The sequence below is a fragment of the Typopeltis vanoorti genome, chromosome 18 (genome assembly GCF_054136105.1).
Source record: "Typopeltis vanoorti isolate ZY-2024b chromosome 18, IOZ_Tvanoo_1.0, whole genome shotgun sequence".
In the NCBI taxonomy this organism is placed as follows: Eukaryota; Metazoa; Arthropoda; class Arachnida; order Uropygi; family Thelyphonidae; genus Typopeltis; species Typopeltis vanoorti.
Window position 1 is genome coordinate 98,537,513 of NC_143566.1, and position 27,539 is coordinate 98,565,051.

Sequence of the window (27,539 nt, forward strand, 5' to 3'; positions counted from 1 at the left end):
TTTCTGGTAGTATATAGGATGCTATAGATACCTTTCTGAGATGATCTGCAGACTTAACATTTACTAAGTACAGTAAATTCAAGGTAGTAGAGATTCCATTTGGGAGGCTTTGTGTTTTAAAACAGTGGCTATGTCTTGCCAGATATTTCTGGTAGTATATAGGATGCTATAGATACCTTTCTCAGATGATCCGCAGACTTAACATTTCTTTTACTTAGTAATTTTAGCTGTGATAGTTTCTTGAGCTGAATGATAAATGATTAATTATGATATGTGCATGACAATAGAGGCTACTATTTTGTGTATGTATTTTTAAATAAATTTCTTGAGATGAAGAATTTTTCTTTCTTGAATTCTTTTGGTGCCTACAGGATCCTACCTACTATTGCCAACTACTTAAGCCAAAATGGAAAAACTGCCAACAACTACTGGATGAATTTACCATGCCACTGACTCAGATTATGTTATTCAGTGGAGAAAAACAAATGCAGATTTAAATCTGTGAAACTGTTTTTGGAATCTGCCATAAGAGTCTCTCATCATAAATAATGCTGTCTCAAAAATCTTAACAAAAATCTGTGAAACTTGTGAGAATGTAAGTCGAACAATCAAAATCTCTTTACCTTATGTGTAGAGGGCACAAATCAGGACTGCAAGATTATGCCATTTAGCAGTACTAATTCTACTATTTCCTTTCTTCTGCATGCATATTCTTACTTTTATGTCTGAAGATACCTTGATGACCAAGGCAAAATACTGGCTCTTATCCCTAGACTCATTTCTTCCCTTAAACAAAAACACAAGTATATTGGTTAGGCTGGCTAGAATTATAGCCCAAGAAACTTAAAGCTATGAGACTAATATTTGTTATCTGCTAATTGCATGTGCTCTCTCTCCTCTAGCAAGTTTTTCAAGATGAAAAAATAAACCCAAACTGCTGATAGGGAAAACTCCTGTCAACTTTATATATGTAGCATAAAAAATATTTTACAGAGCAACTGTATAATCTTATTTTAAATTTATGTTAAAAAAAAAAACATCTGCAAAGTTACACAAAACTGAGTTACAAGAACTAATTTATACTCATAAAATCTACACCTGATCAGTACAGATGATGAATAACAGCATTGACAGTGTACAACCTTGCTTTACATCAAAATATCTTGTACATTTTTCAAAAAAAAAAAAAAAAAAGATTGTATGCTATCACTAAGTTATCATCTATACTGATCACATCATGAAGCAATTAAATCTGATATTAGAATTGGAGATAAGTGAACTCAGATTTTTTTTTTTTTTTTTTTTTAAATTCTGTGCACATGTTAAAAGCTTCAATAAATCTGCTATAAGTCTTCAACATAATTGAACTACTATGAAAAATTTAGAAGAACATTAACATTAAAACAATCTGGTTTCCTCTAGAGACAGAACTGTACTTTTCCAAGCTACTTCAGGGTTCTAACAAGCAGGGTCTTGCACTAGTTAATAAAAATCATTACCACCTGCACATAGTGAACTCACAAAATGTATACATTTCAGCTATTGCTATTTAAGTGAAGATAATAAATTAAATATGAAAACAGGTGAAAGGCATGGGAAGGGGGAGGTTACCAAATAAACTGATTTATACAGAATAAGAGAAAAATTAACCAGAAGACCAGATTATCAATTGGTATACAAAAGTGTGTTCAAACCAATCTTGTTTACAAGAATATGTAAACAAAGCTAATCTAAAGTAGGCAAGATCGATTAAACAGAATGAAAGATTAGCAAAAACAGATATTCAAAGCAAAACTGGCAGAGCTATTTGGAGTTATAACTTCACAATTTAGTTGTGTATTATATCTTAACTGTGCATGTGTTCTTCCAGGTTTTACAGAATAAAAAGTTTACGAGGAGGAAAATCTCCGATCCCTACATATAAGCCCAGCTGACTTTCAATTGAAAAGTCAGTATGAAAATTTTCTGCCAACTAGAGGGATATGAACTTTACATCTTTTCAACTAAAGGACACTGTCAATGCCAAATGAACTGAGGTGGCTCTAAAAATGGCAGGAAAAAAGACTCAGAGGAAGATAAAGATGGATTAAAGCAGATAACAGTGCTTCAGAAGAGGAAAAACATAAGACCTATCTGTATTGATGATGTAATATTTGTGAGATCTCTAGTATGGAGATCTCACAAATAACTTAAGCTACTTCCTTCAAAGGATTGAAAAGACTAAGTTAATTGTAAATTAACTGCAATTTAAAGCACAAAAATTAACATGAAGTAAAGCTTTACCCTTCTGTGAAAATTACTAATCTCCTTGTATGTTTTCTGCACTTCAGCCTGTTTTCCATTAGACCAAACTACCTAAAAATAGCGAAAAATATAACATAAACATCATTCTTATTATTTCATTCATTCTCTCTCTCACACACGCACACAAGGGGATTCATAAGAAATTTTTAATGACAATCTTTTATTATTTTTTTAAATATAAAATATATATACATGAAGGGAAAAGACAAACTGCTATTTAAAAAAAAAATTAAAAGGTTTGCAAATACTTTTCCTTAAAAAAATTTTCTGAAGTAATGAATATTATGAGAAATACAAAATACACACATAGTAAAATATTACATATCCCAATTGGACCTTGCACATTAAGAACCAAAATGACCTTGTCTTTTTTTTTTTTTTTTTTTTTTTTTTGTGAAAGGCTTCTTTTAACTTAACTCAAACTCAATTGCTATCACTATTCTCTCCAGTTACAATATTATTATTATAAAACACTATCACCACAATGAAACCAAGGAGACTCCATGAATGAATCCTTTCTTTTAGCATTGCATGGTGATCGGCATTCATTTTAGAAATTACGGACTTTACAACCGGGTTATAAATAACTATTTTAATTTCCTGACGTTTCAATCTTCATATTAAGATCGTCATCTGGAGTATATACAAATATACAAGGACAAGCTGAGTTACATTACACACACATTACACACAATAAGCTAAAGAAACCAATGATTTGATCACGGGTTATTCTACTGTAATGACCTCTAGTAAAAAAAAAAATTTTTTACAGCTTAATTATTTAGAAACTACATCAAAGCTAAATTCTATTTAACATAACATGAGAAAAACTTTTTTATTATATAAATAGTTGTCTTTCAGTAACAATGATGTCCTATTTTTATCATTACAACTGTCATTTTTGATTTAGGATTATCTACAGTCCTGTTTATAGTTAACTCTTGGAGAGAAAGGTTCCGTGGGTAGAATATGTGCCTTCCATATGCTTGGGATTTTTAGACCATCATTATTGTTCAGTTGGGATGGTTGATAAGAATCTCACAGGCTTCCTTAAATTTGTGTTCATACCATGTTTTGGTATAATGTAAACAACTGGTGCTTTTCCAGTCAATTCTATGTAGAGTGTTCAGGGCATGATCAGAAAGACCAGCTTCACCATAGTTATTATATTTAATGTGTCGTTTATGTTCCTTTTGTCTGATAGAAATTGTGCATTCTGTTTCCCCTACATATGGTATATTACAGGTGCAATAAATACGGTATACTTCGGGTCGGGCCAGCAGAGGGAGTGGGTCTTTGGATGAGTTGAGTAAGCTTTTTAATTTTTCAGGGGGTTTAAAGGTGGCTTTGAGGTTGTATTTAAAAAAAAAAAAAAAAACATGAAGGAATCTTTTCAAGGAGAGGATAATCAGTCATTATATGACATGCAAAGAGCCTGTAAGATGAGATCTTTATTATATTCCTAGTTTCTCAACTGTTTGGTGCAAAGTGAAAACCTGATCATGATGTGCCATTAAAACATGCTGTGAGTACGTTACAAGTCTCATATTGTGTTTCCTGAAGATGTCTCAATGAGAGATGAAATAATGGAAAAATTAAATATTATTCATATTATTTTTAATCCTTTCACAGTGCTGTTTTACTTCATTAAGCCTCTAACATGAATTACTTGCATGATATTATTATATCTTCTCTCTTTCTATTCTCTGGCTTCATATGCAAAATTCCACAGGCCACATCACTTTCTGCATTTTCGATGTTTTCTTATCTCCATCGAATCCAGGCAACCACATTAAGCATGCAGTAGTTCATACGTGATCTTATCAAAATCTTGTAAAGTGGGAAAATAACTTATTTCTACAAGTTATTTTCTAACATTGCAAATATCTGATATGATAACTTAACTATGTTATCAATGTACCCTCTAAACTTTAGCTTCATTCCTCACTTGCAGCAAATTTCCATTACAATAATACCTTAGACTGAACGAATTTCCTAAGAATGAAGTTAGCAAATTACATGCCGCAGTGTACACATAAATTTGTATTACTAAATCACTTAAGGAATTGACAACGTAGATACGAATGTAAATTAAATTACACTTTAATAAATATTTCCGATATTTCGGCAACGTCACGTTGCCATCTTCAAAAGGAATTTACAAAAAAGGTATGTGCACATAGGCACTACAACACAGTAACTGAGAAAGAAGTGATGAAGCTATTGTTCTCCTAAAAGTTTTGATGGTGCCCCTAGCGAGCCAAATAGGTGTTCTTGGCCGTTGGGCTGAAGGTCTGCTGATGTATGCCTCCCAAATTTGGGGCAGTCTCATACAACCAAATTTGTTGAGGTTTGGAGAGTTGTTTAGGGATGAGGCTGATTCCATAACTAGTCTTTCGAATTTGCATTTGCTACTGTGTATTACTGTAGCTTTTTCCACCGTATTCTGATGCGTGTATCCAGAGCATGGTCTGCAAGACCATGAATGGCTGTACTTGTGAAAACGGATGTAGTCCTTGTGTTTCGAAATTCTGATATTCGCTGTCCTGCCTGTTTGGCCAAAGTAAGACAGTTTACAGCTGCAAGGGACCTGGTATACACCAGGTAGGTCTAGGGGAAGTGGTTGGTCTTTAGTCGAGCAGATAAGGGATGCCAATTTTCTGTATGGTCTGTAACAGGAGGTCAAGTCATGTTTTTTTAATTTTGGTAATTTTTTCAGAGGTGCCTCAGATGTAGGGAATGGTGATGGATTTAGAGTAATCTTTGTTGTGGGGGAGGGGGGGGGGTTGTGGTTTGTAGGTTTCAATATTTTTTGGATTTTTTTTTTTGGGGGGAGGGGTAGCCATTGGCTGAGAAAGTGTTGAGGATGTGATTTAGTTCGGTGTTTAGGGCCATGTCTTTAGAACAGATTAGTTCAGCCCTGTTGTATATTGTTTTTACCATTCTGAGGTAGACAGATGAAAAAATTCGAAAAATTAAAAAAGAACTCTACCATTTGATAGAGTATCTCATGATAAGTTGACAGTCAAACTACAGTAGATGGGGTTGGATATTAGTGCATTGGATTGGAGACTGGCTATCTGATAGGTATCAACATGTTGTGTATGGGGGTGCAATATCCAGGAAAAGGAAAGTCACTAGTGGAGTGCCTCAGGGATCTGTTTTAGGGCCATTACTATTTAACTTGTATATTAATGATATTGGCGAAGATTTGGATGGAGATATTCAGTTGTTTGCAGATGATGCAAAGTTGGGACGAACCATAAAGAGTAGTGAAGATGTTGTGGCCTTGCAAGAAGACTTGAATAAATTGAGTGATTGGGCAAGCAAATGGGGATGCGAGTTCAATGTTGCAAAATGTAAGGTTTTAAAATTTGGAAAACAAAGATGGGATGCAGAATTTATGCTTGGTGAGAATATATTGTTGGAAGTAGAGGAAATAAGAGATCTGGGAGTGATAGTGGATAAGGATCTAAAATTTAGGGGACACATCGCCAAAATTGTGAAGACAACACAAAGACTTCTGGGAATGATGAGGAGGACACTGACGTGTAGAAGTAGGGAGATTCTTGTTCCATTGTATAAGGCTTTGATTAGGCCACACATGGACTATTGTGCCCAGATTTGGTCACCTGGTTTTCAGAAGGATGAAGAGATGTTGGAAAGGGTCCAAAGGCGACTGACTAAGGTAGTTTCTGACCTCTGGAATGTCGAGTATGAGGAAAGATTGAAAAGATGTAATTTGCAGAGTCTAGTGGAGAGAAGGAAGAGGGGAGATATGATAGAGACCTACAAGTTGGTAAGGGGTTGTTATAGGATCAATGGTGGAGAAGTTCTTCAGAGAATAGTGGGAGATCAGGGGAGAACCAGAGGTCATCCCTGGAAACTGTATAAAGAGGGTGCGAGTAGGGGAGTGAGAGGCAGGTTTTTTTCGTGCAGAGTTGTGAATGATTGGAATGCCTTGCCTGAGAGTGTGGTGTCTGCAAGGAGTTTGAATGTGTTTAAGACCCGGAATGATGAGATGTGTGTGAGATAAAAGGACCTTCTAGATGAGTCTTTGACTCCATGAGGTCTTGTTTAATAATAATAATAATTAATAATAATCAATCCAAAACTTCCTACCAACACCATAATCAACCTTTCTACAGTCACCCTGAAGCACTCGACACGCTTTCATGTGGCCACAACTTCGCCATTGCTGCCAGAAAAATACCTAGTGAGGATATTATGATCCAGATCGAACGCGGAATCTGCCACCTTCCAAATCAAATTGCCAACAGTTTAAGACTGGATGTAGCTTGTGTCCTCTCCAAAGCAAGACCAACATAACCAACAAGGAATATAAAGCTATGCAGGATATGAGGTATAATAAAAAAATAGTTATCAACAAAGCGGACAAGGGAAATCCAACTGTAGTACTTAACCAAAAGGACCACACAGGTAAGCTTAATGCTCTTCTATTATATCTCCAAGGAGTCGACAGACTCATTGAGGGAGGCACTAACATCATGTCAAGAACAACTATTCGACATTCACACAGTATCAATCATACCTCTCCTTGAACTCATTCAGTCATAGCACCCACAACAGACTCTGGCAGCTTATTCCACTCATTCACCAATCTTCAGGTAAAAAACCTACTCTAACACCCCTGCTAACCACATTCTTGCCCAGCTTCCATGTATGGCCCTAGTCCTCCCACTACCAGTACTATTCTCAAAAATATCTTCTGGATTAATCTTATAGAAACCCTTCAGTAATTTGAATGTCTCAATCATATCACCCCTTTTCCACCTATCTACCAATTTTTGCAACCCACAAATGTTCAACCTGTTCTCATAAGGTTCATTCCACAGACCCGCTATCATCTTGGTCACTCGTCTCTGGATCCTCTCCACCTCCTCCCCATCAAGAAGAAACCCTGGTGCCCATATCTGGGCACAGTAGTCCAGATGGGGTCATATCAAGGCTCAATATAGACGAACAATAACATGTTTGTCTCTACTTGTTAAAGTATTTTTCAGCAACCAAGTGATTTGATGAGCTGATTTAGCCACTTTTGCAATGTGCCCCCTAAACTTCAATTCCCTATCCACCAACACTCCCAAATCCCTGGCCTCATCAATCTCCTGGAGTACGGTTCCACCAATGTGATATACTGCTGCTAATCTTTTCACTCCAAAATGCATAACCTTACACTTTGCCACATTAAATTGACATCCATTTTCCCTAGCCCAGTCCTCCAAACTATCCAAATCATCCTGCAAAATTTTGACATCCTGTGCACTCACAATTGCTCTACCCAACTTTGCATCATCAGCAAACAAGCGAACACGTCCTCTCAGATCCTTTCCTATATCGTTAATGAACAAATTGAAAAGTAGTGGTCCTAGAACAGAACCCTATGGCACACCACTAGTCACAAGCCATCTTTTGGACTCCACTCCTGAATAAACCACTCTCTGGTATCTCTCCTTCAACCACCCTCCTATCCATCTCACCAACCCTATATCCATCCCTATCTGCACCAGTTTACTGATTAGAGTTCCATGTGATATCCTGTCAAAGGCCTTGGCAAGGTCCAGTAGAATCGCTGTAACCCTCTTACCCTTATCCAGTTCAGCAGTCACTGTTATAAAACAATGAGCAAGTTACTGAGGCATGATCTACCCTTCACAAAACCATGTTGTCCCCCATACAGTATCCCATTTTCATCTATTCAATCCTGTATTCTTCTCTTGACTAATTTCTCCAAGACCTTGACAATGATTCCTGATATGCTAATCGGTTGGTAATTTACAACAGCAGTCTTGGAACCTCCTTTATGCAGTGGAACTATTTTCCCCTCTTTTCAACCCCTCGGGACTAACCCAGACCCAGGACTCAAATTAAACAAAATGGTCAAGGATACTGACAATTCTTTAGCCGCTTCACTTACGGCATGAGCTGGTATACCATCCAATCCCACAGATGTATGGACATTGAATTCAACTGACAGGAACAACTGACAGGAATTCAACTAAATCAACTGATTCAATTACCTCCCTACCATTGGCATTCTTTAAAATCATTCTGCCATATACATTTTTTTTCTTTTACTTGCAACATATTGAAAAAACTGTTTAGGATTCCCTTTAGCCTGCATGGCCAATGTTCTTTCGTAATCTTTTTTGCTTTTCTTACCACACTTGTTACCCTTCTGGCCAGCGCTTTATACAGTTTGTGTGCCTGACGGTCACCTTTCTCCTTAAATTCCCTCCATAGTTGTTTCTTTTTTTGCAGCTCAAGCTTAATGGTGCTATTCATCCATTTAACCCCTACTTGATTTATTATTTGGACTCTAGGTATACAGTCAGCCATTGCTTCATACAAACACTTCTTAACCGCCTCCCATGCACTATCAACTTCTAGCCCTTGCAGTTGTACATGCCATGGCACTGAGCCAATCAATCTCCTACGCTTGTCATACTTACCAGCCCGATAATTCCACATGTACCCTGTCTTAATTGTAAATTCCACACCTTTAGCCACCTCCCATGTCACGACCCTATGATCACTCTCACCAATTGGTGGCAACGTGGTCATATTCGTTACAGCCAAATTCTCAGGTGCAATTACTAGGTCAAGCACTCTCTGACCCCTAGTATTTTCCATTACATGCTGTCGCAAAGTTATCCCTTAATAACCACATAAAATCCAATTCCTTCCTCCCATGTGTCCTCTACTCCTTCCAATCAATGTTACCATAGTTGAAATCTCCCATAATAATTACCCTCCTTCCACTCATTTCTTCTATTTGCTTATGCATACTATCTCCACCATCTATTCCATCACCTGGTCTATAGCAGCACCCAACTGTATATTTTGTTCTGCTAGTTTCAATCTCACACCAAATAGCCTCAAATGTGCTCTTTTCTCTGTCCTGCAGTTCCACTTCAATTCTTCTTGGCTGTAGCTCATCAGCTATCATCAATAACACTCCTCCCCCCATTTTAATCTCCCTGTCACTCCTGAATACACCATACCCCTCACATTCAATCCTGCTAGCTGTGTCATCTTCTGTCAGCCATGTTTCACTAATACCAATAACCTGTGGTCTGGAAGTGCCAACCAAGGACAAAAATTCTTCCTTCTTGCTACTAATACTTCTGGCATTTGTATACATGAATTACAGAAGCCGATTTGTCCCATCCCTATTTTGATGCCTTATACTAACTATCACATTCTGTCTTTCCTACTCACTTGGTCATATTACACACATTCATATACTCAACTGTCTCCCTAAAATCTGCATATCTACTCCCCCCCCCCCCCACCTCAATAACTCTAGTTTTCCCCGATTCTGCACATTCACTTCCACTACATTCGACAACATCTTTTCAAGTCTCCGTACACCAAACCCATTCAAATATAAACCATTCATTTTATATAAATCCTTTCGCCCATCGAACACATTCCACACATCCACAAATTCCACACCACTCAAACATAATTCATGCATAAAGTCATTAGCAATTATGGCCTTCCTTCTATACTCTTCACTGTCATACCGCGGCAACAGACTCACCATCCTAACTCTCTCACTCTTCTCTTTTGCTACCTCAAGCAATTCCTTCACATCCTCACTCATAGCCTTTTTGTTTCCTTTCAACTCATTTGTACCTGCTACCAATATCAATTCTTTCACCCACTGTTTTTGCATTCTAATTGACTCGCTTACATTCTTAACGTTCGCACCGGGTTGGTACGATTTTGTTAAACTCTTAACTAACACACTTCTTACTAAGGAATCTTCATACAACACACGCTCTTTCATTTTGTTTACACTCACTATCATACCCTTATTTTTTCTATCATACTTTTGCCGATTATTAGTCGGTACGCTTGGAAACATTTTTGCCAACACTCCAGCTGCCGATTTGCCCTATGTATCACTCCACGTAATAAAGCAATCTCACTCATTGCATCAGTGTCATCATTTTTATTCTCCGATGATTCATTCAATTGTTCTGTATGTTTACCTTCAATCGTAAGTTACCAACAGATTAAAGCCGTTTAACTCTATACCCCCCCCCCCCCCGGTATTTATGGACTCCCAAAAATACATAAAGAAAATGTGCCATAACGTCCCATAGTGGATGGCATTGATTCCCCCACATACAAATTAGCTAAACATTTGGCCAAAGTGCTCACACACACTATATTGGCAACACACCATCACACATAAAAAAACTCAGCCCACTTCAAAGCTAGCATAGAAAACCTTACACTCCAACATACTGACATAATGGTCAGCTTTGACGTCTCCTCCTTATTCACAAAGGTCCCACTCAAGGAAACTTTACAGCTAATCCAAGCTAAATTTTCTCCCGATATCTCAGCCCTATTTCAGTTCACAATGAACTCAGACTATTTCGTTTGGCAGGGAAAATTCTACAAACAAATAGAGGGGACAGCCATGGGTTCACCACTCTCCCCACCCTTGGCCAATTTCTTTATGGAGACCTTTGAAGAAAAAGCCTTAGCCTCTGCCCCAAAAAACCAACCATATGGCTTCGGTACATTGATGATGTGTTCGCTATTTGGCCACATGTGTCTGATACACTCCTCTCCTTAACACACTTAAACAACCAACACTCCAGAATCAAGTTCACCCTGGAAAAAGAAAAAAACTGCCTCCCTTTCCTAGATACACTAGTCACCCGCCAGCCTGATGGAACCTTGGTTTTCTCTGTTTATCGAAAACCCACCCATACAGGCAGGTACATTCACCAACAATCCCCCCCCCCCACACACACACACAACAATACGGATTAGTGAAAACACTATACAACAGGGCTAAACTAATCTGTTCTAACGAAATGGCCCTAAACACTGAACTAAATCACATTCCAAACACTTTCTCAGCCAATGGCTATCTCCCCAAAAACATTCAAAAAATACTGAAACCTACAAACCACAACCCACCTCCACAACAAGGATTACTCTAAATCCATCACCATTCCCTACATCCGAGGCACCTCTGAAAAAATTACCAAATCTTAAAAAAACATGACTTGACCTCCTGTTACAGACCATACAGAAAATTGGCATCCCTTATTCGCTCCACTAAAGACCAACCACTTCCACTAGACCTACCTGGTGTATAACCAGGTCCCTTGCAGCTGTAAACTGTCTTACTTTGGCCAAACAGGCAGGACAGCGAATATCAGAATTTCGGAACACAAGGACTACATCCGTTTTCACAAATACAGCCATTCTGGTCTTGCAGACCATGCTCTGGATACACGCATCAGAATACGGTGGAAAAAAGCTACAGTAATACACCGTAGCAAATACAAATTTGAAAGACTAGTTATGGAATCAGCCTCAGCCCTAAGAAACTCTCCAAACCTCAACAAATTTGGTTGTATGAGACTGCCCCAAATTTGGGAGGCTTACATCAGCAGACCTTCAGCCCAATGGCCAAGAACACCTACTTAGCCTGCTAGGGGGCACCATCAGGACTTTTAGGAGAACAATAGCTTCATCACTTCTTTCTCAGTTACTGTGTTGTAGTGCCTATGTGCAAGTGCCTTTTTTGTAAGTTCCTTTTAAAGATGGCAATGTGACGTTGCCGAAATATCGGAAATATTTATTAAAGTGCAATTTAATTTATATTCGTATCCACGTTGTCAATTCCTTAAGTGATTTAGTAATGCATAACCAACGTATAAGCCTGTCTATGAGAACATAAATTTGTAGTGTGCATTTTTTTATGTAAATAAAGTCACTATGTTATGGAGAGTAGTATTTAAAGATCACTGATATCATACATACTGTAAGAATATATATGTAATTATATGTAGTTTTAATTTTTTTTTTTTATAAAATAAAATATTGTTAGTATATCAAAAGAACGAAAAAAGGATAGTAGCTGGAGAAAACGTCATGTAACACAATCACCTTTAAAAACAATTTTAAATCAGCCTGATAAACTCAAGAATTCTGTGCACAATTGTGGTGCCATCAATGCATCTAAATTAACATACACACACAGTAACATTATAAAGACAAAAAAAAATGTTAAGTGTTTGGGTATATGATATGACATTTCCATATGCCACTAACTCAGGTGACAATTCAACACAAAAGAATTAGTTATTTAACCATTTAGTGGCACAGGAAGCTGGGAAAAAAAAAAGAGACTTGTAGCTTCTCGTGGATAGTTTGAGAAATTAAAAACACTTGTATTAGAATGACAAGTGTAGCCTTAATTGCCAAATTTCAGGCAATGGCAACAGCAGAATTTCTGTATATCATTAAGCAAGGAAGGCATCCACTAAATTTGGTATTTAATGTGAATTAAATATGCTATTCTGGAAATGCTTGCCTTCCAAACCTGATCTCCTAAGATGAGAAAAGTGCTTCTAGGTTTAAAGAGCCAAAAACTGATTAACACTATTGATGGATGCAAATGTATCTGGGGATGTGAAGTTAAAATCAATAGTTATCATTCTGAAATGCCAACTTGGTTTGTCAACTAAATTTTGTGCTACTATCCAGTAACTTATGAATGCAAGACTTGGAACCTAAAGCAGTCTGTTGAGGTTATCATATAAAGAAAGCCAGACAAATGAATGGGTGCTAAAAAGCATCAGTAGAACTTTAAGGCGCCTGAAGAATATTGACAGAAGAAAGCTGAAATACTTTGGACTCGTTGAAAGGATTTACTAGAAAAAGAGAAAGGGACAGACCCTCAATGAGATGAATGGATGGTGTCTGGAGTGACTGATCAGGCCTCCAGAAAAGCTTATGCTTTTCTGGACAGACACTTGGACCAAACTGGCACATCACCGAGTAACAGAATGACTGTATGGCATCTGATGATGTCCAGTAATTAGAGGATAGGTTCCAGCATTACTGCAAACAAAATAATTTTGAACTCAAGGTGCTTGCTTTTACTATTGAACAATGCTCCAAGCCATCTTTAACCCTTGGCTCACTTCAAACATGCATTCCTATCAAAACGATTTTTCTTTTGCCAAACATAATTTCACTTCCACAACTAATGGCGCATGGTGTTAATAGCAGCCTTTAAGGCCTACTATATTGAGATGTCATCCGGTCTGAGGTCTTTCCCCCAGGTTGCAGATCGGGAAATGCCACCAGAGATGGTGACTAGCTAATAAGCGGTCTCAGAAAAGAAGCAGCAATACTAACAAGATGTGGCGGGTTAGTGGACAACTCCAATAACTCCATAAAATGCCACAGGAGTCCAATGATGGTACTGCATCGAGGCAAGCTTAGGCTGTCCTAAGCCTAAACATAACCTATGTGCTCTTTCTTACATCTTTCCCAAGCTCTTCAAAGAAGACTGAGGGTTTGTCACATAAGTCTCAATGTGCTGGTAAAGGGAAAACATGATTGAAATCTGATGCCAAAGAACAAGAGAAAAGATTCATGCCGGCTCGGACATCACCCAGTCAAACAAGGTCTGCATCCCCAATTGAGCAATCAGGGTGGGATAGAAAAATCAGCTACTGAAAACAAAGAAATCAAACTCAAGCCTGTAAGGGATGGAATATCAATAGGTACATGGAATGTCCACACACTATGGCCAACTGGAAAATTGCAGTTGCTCCAAGAAGAAATATAGATGCGACATCTTGGGTATTTCAGAAATGAGATAGATACTGTTAGGAGAAAACAAATGGTGGAAGAGTTTTCTCTGGCAAGGAAAGGAAAGTAGGCATGAAGCAGCATAGGTTTCCTGCTAAGTAACAAGGCCTGTCAAGCAATGATAGGATTCAAACTAGTTAGTGAAAGGATAATGGTTGCAAGATTCAGTGCCCAACAATTTAAAATCATGATCATTCAAGTATATGTGCCGACTGCAAAGAGTGCAAATGAAGACATTAGGAGATTTTACAGAGATCTACAACTAGAAATTGATGAGGTGCTGAAGCAAGATATACTCATCATTGGAGGAGACTGGAATGCAAAGACTGGCAGAAATAACACAGGATGGGAAAAGGTTATGAGAAAATTTGGATATGGAGAAAGAAACAAATGTGGAGAGATGCTTCTAGAATTTGTCACTGATAATGACCTGATGATTTGCAATACCAAATTCCAACAAAAAGATTGTCGTAAATGGACATTGTTGCTCCTTCGATGGCAGGCATAGGAATATGATCGACCTGATATCAACAGACCAGAAAACATCAGTTCAATAGTGCAGATCATTTCAAGGAACTGATATTGATTCGGATCACAGCTTAGTGATTGCAAATATAAGACTAAAACTGAAACAGAAGTACAAAGGAAAGTTCCAAAAAGCTAGAGACATCTCAAGACTATTAAGACAGGTTAAGAACAGCATACTGGAAACTAAGCTTAAGACCACAGTTGAAAAACAAAATATAAATACAAGAGCAGAACAACTGACAAGAGTACCAAAAAAAGCAGTAGAGGAAGTAATTCCTGAAAGAGAGAAGATCAACAAGAAATGGATAATCAGGAAACCCTGAAATAGATACCCTGAAACCCTGAAATAAATAGAGAAAAGAGAACTGAAACTTTAAAGATATTTCAGCAGCAGTAGATGAGTTGTATCATCAAAAATGCAATGAAGTATGGAAATCAGCAAGATCTGATCAAGCCAAATGGCACGAGGACCAATGCAAAGACATTGAACAATACTATGGAGAACACAAAACTAGAGAGGTCTATAAAAACTTATAAGAAATGTCAATAGGAAGTGGCAAACAAGATCAGTAGCAGTCAAAGATGAAGATGATAAAGTATTCATGGACAAGACCAAAATCATACACAGATGGACAAGATATTTTCAGCGAACTATAATACTGCAACAGAAGTAATCAAAGAACTAAAAGCAATCTCTCCACTAGCAGAGATCTTTGAAAATGACATCTTGGAAGAGGAAGTGAGCAAGGCTATAAAACATCAAGAACAACAAGAGTCCTAAAAATGACAACATAACAAGTGAGATGCTAAAATATGGAGGAAGAATTGATTGTAAAAGGAATGCATAAGCTATGTAATGAAATATGGAGATCAGGGTATGTCCACCGAAGAGTGGGGAAAAAAATTGATCTTGGTTGTCTTCATAAGAAAGGCAGTGCTTTAGAATGCACCAATTACAGAATTATTGCACTAATGAGTCATCTTGGCAAAGTGCTGATGAAGATACTTACAGAATACCTGAAGGTCACATGGAGGCACATCTTCCTGATGAGCAAGATGAATTTTAAAAAGATCGAAGTACAGTGCAACAAATACTCGCCCTAAGACTAATAGCAGAGAAAGCTTGAAGAAAGGGCAAAAAGATATACAGCTAATTCTCTGTTTACACAATTTTGAAATAACGGTTTAGAAAATAAAGGCAGTTCAATTTATACATGATATATTTTGATTTAACATGGTTCAAATGGCACTTATTTAAAATTTCTGTTTGAATTGAGTTCTGTTAAAAAGGATATTTCCATTATAATTATAATTTCCTTGAACAGTACATATGTACTTAAAACCACCATATTATTGAAAATGGTGGCTATGCTCCTGATAAAGTTTGGAACACAGATGAGACTGGCTTTTTTTTTTTGGAAAACAAATGCCAAGTAGAACTTATATAGCAAAATCACAAAAAAAAAAGTGTTGGTGGCTTAAAAGCAGCTAAGGATCATGTGACTATTATTTTGCAGCAATGCTTCAGGAGATCGTATATTAAAATCATTACTCATTAATCGATCCCTAAGACTACAGGCAATGAAAGGTTGGGTTACAAAAGAAATTTTTAATGAATGGTTCCATCAATGTTTTGTTCCAGAAGTTAAACGCTATTTGATGGGGGGAAAAAATCTGGACTTTAAAGTTTTATTGATTATAGATAATGCCCCTGGCCATTCTGTTTTAGAACACCCAAATGCGAAATTTTGTTTTCTGCCACCTAATACAACATCCTTAATACACTTCACTAGACCAGGGTGTGATTGCTACCTTCAAAACTTACTATATAAGAACATTCCAATACATTTTGGATAAACTAGATAAGGATAATTTCCTGACAGTTATTGATGTGTGGAAGAAATTTTCTATTTTGGATTGCATCAAACTTGCTAAGTTGGCATTATCAGAATTGAGACCATCAACTTTAAATGCATGTTGGAAAGCCACTTAGCCAAAATGCGTGAAAAAGAAAACTCTTGTATCTTTGCATACAACTGAATATCCCAATATCATCAGATTAGCACATGCAGTTGATGGAAAAGGATTTGATGATTTTTTGTCTGCAGATATTGAAGAATTGATGGTTGACAGGGCTGTTAGTGATGATGAAATAATAGAAGCTGTTCTTGAGAATCTCGATGAAAAAGAAAAATGATGATGATGAAGAGATTCCACTCACTGCAGGATTAATCAAAGAAGGGCTTCAAATGGCTAGTAAACTGCAAAGTCATTTTTTTAGACATGATCCAAATAATGAACGAGGTAAAAGTTTAAACGTGAACTGAAGTCATGTATGGTGCGATATGAAGAATCATGCAAAGATCTAGTCAAAACAGGATCTCAACGATTAATTACAGAGTTCGTGGTAAAAAAAAAAAGAAAAAAAAAAATCAATCTTCAGAATTATTAGAAATAAGTGCAAATTTAGTTATTTTTACTGAAGAAAACGTTTTGCCATTACAATACAAAGAGCATTTCAAGTGATGGAAGTGATTTCATTCCAGTCTCACAGAAAAGAATGTGGCCACTGTCAGAAAGAGATAGAGAATAAAATTTTACTAATAACCATATGCACAGGTGTATTTTGGCCTTTATGAATTTCTGTTATTAGTGACACTATTTTCTTCAAGAAAGATATATGTATATATTTTAAATAAATATTAAAAATAAAAAATATTCCATTAAAATTAAATAAGTTTTATTCAATGATTTTCATATGTTTTGTTTGAAAATAACTTATTGTTTGTATTGGATTTTCACATCTGGGACAATTCTTTTATTTTTTCATATGTACTTTTTTACATGGTTTTTCTGGAACCATCTACTGTGTAAATGGAGAATTGGGTGTACTGCTGTTTCGTGGACTTCCAAAAAGCCTTTGATAATATTTTGACCAAAATATAACATGGGCAGTCTTGGAATCCTATCATGTGGACAATAAATTGATCCACCTGTTGAAAGATATAAACAGCCAAATACAGCAACAGTCAGGATAGTAGGTGTGACTGGAGATTGGTTTGCCACTAGTCAAGGCACAAAACAAGGGAACCCAATATCACCTTTCATCTTCATCACACATCTGGGAAGAACACCAGATAAGATTAAAGAAGGTGGAGGTATTTCAATAAATGGCATGACAATAAACTACCTCTGCTTTGCAGATGATATCATCCTAATTGAAGAAGATGCAGCAAGGTTGGAATGGACATTGCAAACACCATACGCAGAAGGAAAAAGATATGGATTGAATGTCAATTTTGAAAAAACTAAAACGACATTCAGACAACAGGAGTTACTGAACAAAATTACCACAAAAGGATTTTGACTGGAAAATGTGGAACACTTCACATATCTTGGATGCCACATGATGCATGACTTGAACCCCCCCCCAAAAAAAAAGAGGTAAAAATTAGAATAGCCAGCAATCAAGAAAAAAGAAAGCTTTATGGAGGCAGCAACAAGATGAGGCAAAATAATGTTGCATAAGGAGTTCAAAGAACACTCCAAGAAGGTAAAGACAACAAAAAGTGCAGTATGAGCAGAATTTGGCCAATCAAGCCAAGAAAAACCCTAGATAATTTTTAAGATATGCACAAGAATAGAAGAACGATTATGGAAATGATCCTAGTGGATGAAAATGGCAGATTAGTAGCAGCTGAAGAGGATATTCAATTAACAAGGTATTCATCCTCATTAAGTCATATGTAAGGTCCTCATGTGGCATCATGAGGAACATATATCATTACATGTATTAAAGGAATGTTCCAGGGTACAAACAGCATCTTTAACATACCTTTTTAACAAGACATGCAACTTTCAAAGTAGTGGAAAGAGGTTGACACTGCACTATTTCATAAAAGGGTAATAAGACTGAAGTTAGATATTATAGACCCTAGATTGCGAACCAGTGGCAAGTTCGAGAATTTTGCTGGCAAGTCAACGATTTACAGGTGATATCCTTTTATACGCTTATAAATTATTCAACCTTTTTTTTTTTTAAATTGTTACAATACGTACAAGTTAAATTTTATTTTACATGAGAGAGCAACTATGAAGACGTACATGATTGGTGCGGTATTAACAAAAGATCGTTTGACCCAAATACAGATGCAACCGACAATTGTTGAGTTGAAATGCTAATTCTCTTCAACCGAATTCCATAACATCTGAAACTGTCTTAACATTCACTATATATACATATATATTTCTTAATTTTAACGCCTTCATAATGGGGTGTCATTTATCGCTCTGACAGAACTTCTCATTACTGGCGGGCTCAACTCACGAAGTTTCAACCCTTGGTTGAATTTTATTGCTGCTTATTTGCATTTGAGCCAACAGGCGAATTCACACACACATTATATGGCATGTTTCAATTCGTGGTAGAGTTTTATTTGTGATCTGTCATAATGACATTGAGAATTTCAAATGCAGTAAAACAAACACTTATTTCTTGTAACTGAAAAACTGGACAATAGTTTTTAGTTAGATACTGTGTTTCCGGTGCAACATATGGTTTTGCTTGAGTCTATACAGCATAGTTTCTGTGAGAGGGGGACATGTGATTCATTAGTTAGCACAGTTTTTATTCCAGCTGTTCTGTAATTGCACTATTTCTTGAGAAATATATTACACAGACTGCAAAAGGCTCTGTACCTTATTCAGAGATACAATAAAAGGACCTGGTTTTCTTGCATCTGCAATATAATGGCTGTTGCGAAGGGCATGTTGTTAACAGCAGGGCGCATATTACTATCGCCTCGATGCAAACATGTTTAAAAACATTTTTCGTGTGCGAGGTATATGGAAAACATTTTAAAGTATTTTTTCGTAAAGTAAAATCAAGGGTGTGAGTTATACGCGAGGGCAAGTTATATTCGAGTAAATACGGCAAGCGTTTTGCTGACAAGTTGACATCCTTCTGCTGCTTCCCCTGCTCAGCTGATTTCTATGGTGAGTTACTAACAATGCATAAATATTTTTCTCACTGTTTTTTTTTTCAAACCAACATCATTAAAATCTATTTAATAATATAATAATCAATTTTACACTGAATAATATAAATTTATATATAAATAGATACAGTAAAACCCCGTTTTGAAGTTCCCGCAATTTACGTTTTCCTGCCATTTACGTCATTTTCTGTTGGTCCCATCTTAAGGCCTATTCTTATGATATATTGTTTTCCCACCATTAACAACTTGATGTGGATGTTATTTCCCATGATCTGCGTTTTTTTCTAGGGTGGCAATACTGATTTTCGAATCAATTTCTGCTGAAATCTGCGCATTTCTGTTCCCAGATGGCGCTGCTTTCGGCTGTAGTTTCGTTTCCACCATCACGGTGACTTGCACGCTTGCAGCAGTAATGTAGTGATAAGCGATACCGTGATTTTTCAATCACAGTATGAATTGATATTGCAGAATTTCTGCTATGTAATTTAGCGTGTGAAAGTTGCTTTCAAGTTGCGGTGGTGGATTATCCATGTTAGTAACATGGAGAAAAAAGACAGAAAATGTATTTCAGTAGAAGAAAAGATGGCAATTCTGCAATGTGTAGATTGGCATGCCAGAATACGTGCGCATTTAGCAAAAGATCATGGATTCTCCGTGTCCACTTTGAACACGATAATAAAAAACAGGTCAAGCATTGAACTCAATGCAAAGCAATCTGGTGTTATGTCAAAAAGAACGAAAAACAAAAACAATCAACAATGAAATATTTTTTTAAATAGATAAATGTAATTGTAAATTCATTTATTTTCAGTTATTAAATTTTGTAATCTAGTATGTAGACTCACATAATGTAAGTCTGTAAGTCATACTGTAAGTCATCTTTTAGCCTTTTTTTTTTAATGTTTTTTTACATTTCCTGCTATTTACACTTTTTTCCATCAGTTCCCTGAAAAGTGTAAAAAAGGGGTTTTACTGTATAAATAAAATATATTATTTATAAAATTATAATTTTTTTCATAAAATTATAAATTATTTATAAAATATTATAAATAAATATATATTATAAATTTATAAATAAATATATTAAGTTAGATTAATTTTCTATTAATTTTTCCCCTATTAAAAACTCCCCAGCACGTCAACAACTCAAATTATAAATTTTTGGCACGCGCACATAAGAAGGTTCACCACCACAGTTATAGACCAATCTGTGCATGTCTGGAGAGGATGACAAGGGGTAAGATTTCAAACTGAGTTGATAATAGTTTGAACACATCTATGCTACCCATCATGAGTAGCATGGATGTGTTCAAGGAAAGTCATGTTTAGCAATCTGCTTATTTACTACGACAAGGTGACTGATTCATTGGACAAGGGAGATACATATATGGTGATATGTTTAGATTTTTTTGAAGACCTTTGATAGGTTGATAATTTTTTTTAAATCAGTTTTAGTCTATATATATTGATTTCAATTAGTCTTTCCAAATTTTTATAATTTTTTTATTTATATACTACTTGACATCTATTATGAATTGATTCACATTTAAAATAAAATAGTTGTGCTATGAAATGTTTATTAAAATCAAACCAGATATGACTCATGCATATGCCAGATGTTAAACTATTATGCTTTTCACCTTCAGTTTCAGCAGAACTCTTTTTCATTATTTCACCAACAACTCAAATCCACCTTATTGCACTGGTGTGCTCTTCTAACCATTCTGTCTGTTTTGTGAGATAAAAAACCAAAATTTCCATAAGAAAAATATAAATTCCATTTGAAATTGACTGGAAAGGGGAGTAATGACTCCCTTGAATAGAAGATCTGAGGAAGTAAGAGATGATCTGGAACAGCAAAAAAGTAGAAACTGTAGGGTAAGAGACTGATGGAGTGCTTGTGAATGAATAGGAAAGTAATGTGAGTGAGGGGAATGAGAGAATAGGAAAGCAAAACAGATAAGGAAATGAGGGGTGGGGGAGAGTTAAGGCAAACAAGAGATGCTATGTGAGAAGTGTTGATGCAAGAGCACACAAGAAAGGAATGGAATAGCTTGGAAGGGACATATGGGTCTGGAGAGAATTGTGGAAATGGTTGTGAAAGTGAGGAATGGCAGCAGTAGAGATACGAAGGTCACATTTGAGAAGTGGGGCTACTGGTGGGAGTTGTCAGAGATTCAGAAATAAGCTGTTACATTAGTTTATAAATGAACTTGATCCTGGCAATAATGTCTTTCCACTTCTTTTTGGATACTTATGCCATTTCCATAAGTATCCAAAAAGAAGTGGAAAGACATTATTGCCAGGATCAAGTTCATTCACCTACAAAATATCTGAATATGTAAGATATAGTTGGATGAGAACACAAAAACATTCTGACATGAATAGAAATGAAGGGATATGATGTTTTTTTTTTTTTTTTGTGAAGACAGATAGGACAGAAAGAGAACTGATGATAGCAGAGAAAGCTGATTTCTGGAACGCTGAGTATGAAGAAAGGTTGAGAAAATGCAGGAAGATGATTGGAAGATATGAGACATTTAAGTTGGTAAGGTGCTTATTGGCCAATTAATGTGAATGAGGTTTTTCATAGAATGGAGGTAGACACAGGTCATCCCTAGATGCTGTATAAGGAGGGTGTGAACAAGAGAGTGAGAAGTAGGTTTATGGAATGGAGAGTGACGAATGATTGGAATGCACTGTCTGAGAGTGTGATGATTGCAGAGAATGCGAGTGTATTTAAGGCACTGTATGACAAGCTGTGTGAGTGTGCATGACAGAGGGATCCCCTCCCCCAACTATGAAACGATCTGATGATAATATGGTCAAGCAGAAAGCTGCTTGACCAATTAACATAAGTATTATCTTAGAAATTCATTCATAAGTGTCTTTAACATAATCCTTTCTTTTAAGCTTAAACGGTGATCCGAATACATTTTTGAAAATTATGGAGACAACTACCGTGTTTGAATAAACACGGTAGTTGGCTCCATAATCAACATATTTATGTCTCCATAGTTAACATAAGTTGCAGTAATATGGTAATATCTGATGGTAATTAACATAAGTATTATCTTAGCCCATGCCCGCTGTTTATTCTTCTTTTCATACAGGATACTAAACACATTTCAAGGTTACTCATCAGCACACCAGGTGCCATGTACATGCAAGCATGATTTCTAAAATGCACCTTCATACTTTATTCAAAGAGCAGTGATACTTTTGGAAGTCTGATAAGTGCAACCAAAATTAGCAAAAAAAAATTTTAAAAAACCTCTTTTGGGAAGATGCTCCAGATAAATAATCATTTCTTTCTTAATTCTGCCACTTACAAAGAGCCAGATTAAAATACAAATGAAACACGGGGTGCTTAAGGGTCAAAGCAGCATAACTGAGAGGAGACCTCTACACAGCCTTTAAAGGAATGCGGAGAACCGACCAGGGGTTCTGACCTAATGTCCAATCCTCACCTTCTCGTGGTGCACCCTGTTGGGTATCTACTTGGATACTGAACGAAAGAGGATGGGCTGGCAATTTGGGATTTAGCCGACCAAATTGTATTCTTATTGGTTAAAGCAAAATAAAAAATGATGGTACAACATGACAAAATTTCATGCCGGCTGGGGCATCACCCGGTTAAACAAGGCCCCTGTTGTTTTTGCCAGGGGACCAGAGCAAACAGCGAAAAGTCAGCTACTGGAACAAATCAGAAAACACACTCCAACTCAACATCACCAGATAAAGATCGGTACTATCAACATAAGAAGTCCGAATGGCAAAGAAATGGAGCTAGCTGAGGAATTAGATAAGTACCTGAAATAAAAAAGACAAAAACTGTGAAATCTTTCTGAGCAATAAATACACAATGTTATATTCAGGTAATGACAATCAAGGAAAAGAATGAGTAGCCATAGTATTCAACACAAAATACGAGGCTAATCTTCTTCAATGGCAGTCAGTCTCAAGTAGAGAGTAATGTGGGCAAATATGAGAATGCGGAACTGGACAATGAGACTTATTTGTGCCTATGGTCCCACAGAAGGTTCTACTAAGGTAGAAGTGGAGGAATTTTTTGAAGCTTTAGAAAAAGCAACTGACACAATGAAAAAGGAAAAGTTGGTCCTTTCATGATCATTTCCAGAGTAGGAAATGATCATGAAATATACAAAAATATTTTGGGAAAATTTGGAGAAAAGAGCAAAGCTAATAATAATGGCAAATATCTGTTGGATTTCTGCTCAGGACATGGACTGGTTATTACTAACACCATGTTCCAACGTAAAAATGTGCACAAATTCACATAGAGAGAAGAGGCAAGGAATAAGAAAAGTCTCATCGACTATGTTATTGTTGATAGTGATGTTTTCTCCCAGTTGCAAGACAACAGAGTGTACAGAGGATTTGAAATTGGAAGTGATCACTATTTAGTCTTGAGCAGGATAAAATTGAATTTCATATTGAAAATAATAACATGCAAAAGAAAGTTTTAAAGCGAATAAAAGTTGAGCAGCTCTCAGATGTGAACTGTCGACTAAAATACCCAAAGATTATTAAAGAAAAAATGAAAGAGTTGGAGAACAGGAATCAAACCTTGGAGATTCAGTGGCAAGCATTGAAGAAAGCCCTGATTGATTCAGCTAGAGAGGCATGTGGTGAAGTTGTCTGAAAGGATAGAAAAATGAGAACTCCATGGTGGCCACAGGAAGTTAAACAGGCAGTGAAAGAAAAGAAGAAAGTATATCAAAAGTACCTGGCAAATAAGTCAGCTTGTGCTCTTAGAGAATACAGAGACAAATGCAAGAATGATAAACACTGTGTAAAACTAGCTAAACAAAAGTCATGGGAGGACTTTGGCAAGAATATAGATAACAAATATCAAGAAGGTGGCAAAATATTCTGGAGGTTGTTGAAGCTTAGGAATGGAGGTTAGAGTTAGAGATGATAAAGATGACATGAAAATGGAAAAAAAAGATATCCTTGAAGTATGGAGTAATTACTTTAAAAAACTGCTAAATGAAACAAGCAGTGATGACAGCACAGTGGTAAAAAACACTGACCAGGCATGCAGTCAGGAATACATATTCATACTTGAAGTAGAAAAAAGCAATCAAAGGCTTGAAATGTGGAAAGGCAGTAGGGGTAGATGATATTCGACCAGAAATGCTGAAGTATGGTGGTATAAAAGTCTTACAGTAGCTGCACTGCATAGTTCAGAAAGCCTGGACAGAGGGACGAATTCCCAATGATTGGAGTAGAGCTCCTCTCATAGTACCCGTATATAAAAAGGGAAATAAAACTGAATGTGAGAATTACAGAGGTATTCCCCTACTGAGTGTTCCTGGCAAGATCTATGCAAGTATACTTGAGAAACGGTTGAGAAGAATTGTGGAAGAAAAGCTGGGTGAAGAACAAGCTGGATTCAGGCCAAATAGAGGCTGTCAAGATCAGTTCTTCACTTTACGACAAATAGTCGAGAAAGCATGGGAATATAACAAAGATCTGTATTTAAGTTTTGTCGATTTGGAAAAGGCATATGACAAGGTGCCAAGAGAGAAGCTATTCAATATGCTACAGTTATATGGTGTCAATGGGTCATTATATCAAGCAATACTTAGTCTTTATTTGAGTTGTAAGTCAGCAGTTAGAAATGAAGGAAGTACAGAAAGATGGTTTAATGTTAAATCTGGGGTGAGACAAGGATGCACATTATCCCCTCTGCAGTTCATTATCTATATGGTTCACATTATGAAGGAAAGTGATATTAAACATGATATCAAAATTGGAGATGTTAATGTCAGCTCTTTGCTTTATGCAGATGATGTTATACTTATCAATAAATCCGCTACAAGTCTGCAAGATTCTCTGACTAAATTGAATAGCTGTTGTAATAGATATGGTATGAAGGTCAGCAATAAAAAGACAAAGACAATGAAAATAGGCAGAATCATTGAAAATGTCAACTGTGTTGTGAAAGGTGAACCTGTGGAAGAAGTGAAACATTTCAGCTACTTAGGCACTATTTTTAGCGAGGATGGTAAATTAAATATAGAAATAGACAACAGAATCATCAAAACTGGTATGGTGGGAAGTCAACTGAATAAATTCATATTGAATAAGAGAGAAATTAGTTGGAACACTAAATTAGTTGTATACAAGACAGTGTTCAAACCAGTTTTAACTTATGGATCTGAGAGCTGGGTCAGAAGTAAAACACTTGACCAAAGACTAGAGACCGCAGATATGAGAATCCTGAGAAAGATTAGAGGTGTGAACAGATGGCATCAATGGCAATATTATATTAAAAACGAGGATATTAGGAAAGAACTTGACATTGTCAGCATCCAGGAATGTGTTAGCAGAGCTAATCTCAGGTGGTATGGTCACTTAAATAGAATGGGCGAGGAAAGATTAGCAAAACAAGTGTTATCTGCCAGGTTGGCAGGAAAACAACCCAGAGGAAGACCAAGATATAGGTGGATTGATACGGTACAAAATGCCTCAGACGACAGAAATAAAAGATCTGATAATGATGGAGTCTTGACAAGTAACAGACTGATTGGAGGAAAATTGTAGATAGGAAGTTAGTAATGATGTAATTTTTTTCATGTAGTACTATGATATCCTGTACACCCCTTGAGGGTACATGGCAGGAATTTGATGATGATGAAATGACACCTCACTTTATAAGAAATTCTAAATATGAAATTCCGAGTAGTCAGTTACTGAATTATATCACTGTGTACATCAACCAGTTAAATTTTAGTTCATGTACTCTAAGTTATGCAATTTTAAGATATATAAATAGCCAGTACCTTGTTATATCACTGTACATCAAACTTGGGCTTATGTACTGTAAGATATGTAAATCTTGTTTTACCTAATTTTGTCCCCTACAAATGGTCCGAATGAAAGCAGTATGAAATGGCTTGGTTTTTCAGACATCTTAAATACCAAATTTCATTAAATTACAACTAGCATATTCAGTTATCAATATTAGTTCAATTCATTTTGAAAAGGGAAATATGATGATCAAAATCAAAATTGAATCACATAAACACCATGTGTTTCTTTAATCCTGAATTTTATTAAATTCTATTGAAGAACAGTTATTACAATATATAATTTCTACACATTTTGTATCCTTGCAAATGGCCTGACCAAAACCAAAATTGGAAGCATGACAAATTTTTTTATAATTCAAATACCAAATCTGAGTAAAATCCATCAAGTTCAGTCTCAGAATAATGGAAATAAGGATGGACAAAGAGAAATATATATTGCTTTTGCACTTAAAAAGCAATCAATCATTCTTTCAAATAGAGTGGAAACTAGATAACCAATTACAGACCACTGTGCTACAAATGATCAAATATCAAGAGCAATTTCTATGCAGAGGTTTCTTGAAATCTTATAAGACAAGTAGGGTCTCCTGCATAATGACTATGAGAGAATCTGTACTTAAAAATAAAAAAAAAAAAAGATGGAAGCTCATAATCTAAAACTTAGTGCAGGAAGGATATTAATCGACTTGTTAAAATGATATGTAGCAAACGATTTATTCTTCCATATTAAAGTGTTAGAATGATGATTGATTTGAAAATATACTGACGAAGGTTCGCACCACATCCAAGGATCTCGCATTGAATCATCATATCATCATCATCGAATTCCTGATATATACCCTCAAGGGGTGTACAGGATATGATAGTACTACATGAAAAACTTACATCATTACTAACTTCCTATTTACAATTTTCCTTCAAATTAGTCTGTTACCTGTCAAGACTCCAATATTATCAGAGGTTATATTTCTATCTTCTAAGGTACTTTTTACTCTATCAATCCATCTATATCTTGATCTTCTGCTGGGTATTTTTCCTGCCAACCCAGCAGAGAACATTTGTTATGCTAATCTTTCCTCTCTCATTCTGTTTAAGTGACCAAATTACACGAGATTACTCCTGCTAATGCATTCCTGGATGCTGAAAGTTCATTCTTAATATCCTCATTTTTAATATGATATTGTCATTGATGCCATCTGTTCATGCC

General features: G+C 36.2%; 1 protein-coding gene across 2 annotated transcripts in view; it reads right to left on the reverse strand.

Annotated features, from left to right (window-relative positions):
* LOC150096979 (uncharacterized) overlaps positions 1-27,539 on the reverse strand; it is a 255,783-nt gene that overhangs the window by 166,712 nt on the left and 61,532 nt on the right. For both annotated transcript variants that reach the window (XM_090408126.1, XM_090408125.1), the window contains exon 4: positions 2,284-2,355. In XM_090408126.1, the coding sequence (XP_090264252.1) occupies positions 2,284-2,355 (72 nt within the window). The remainder of the gene's footprint in view (positions 1-2,283; positions 2,356-27,539) is intronic.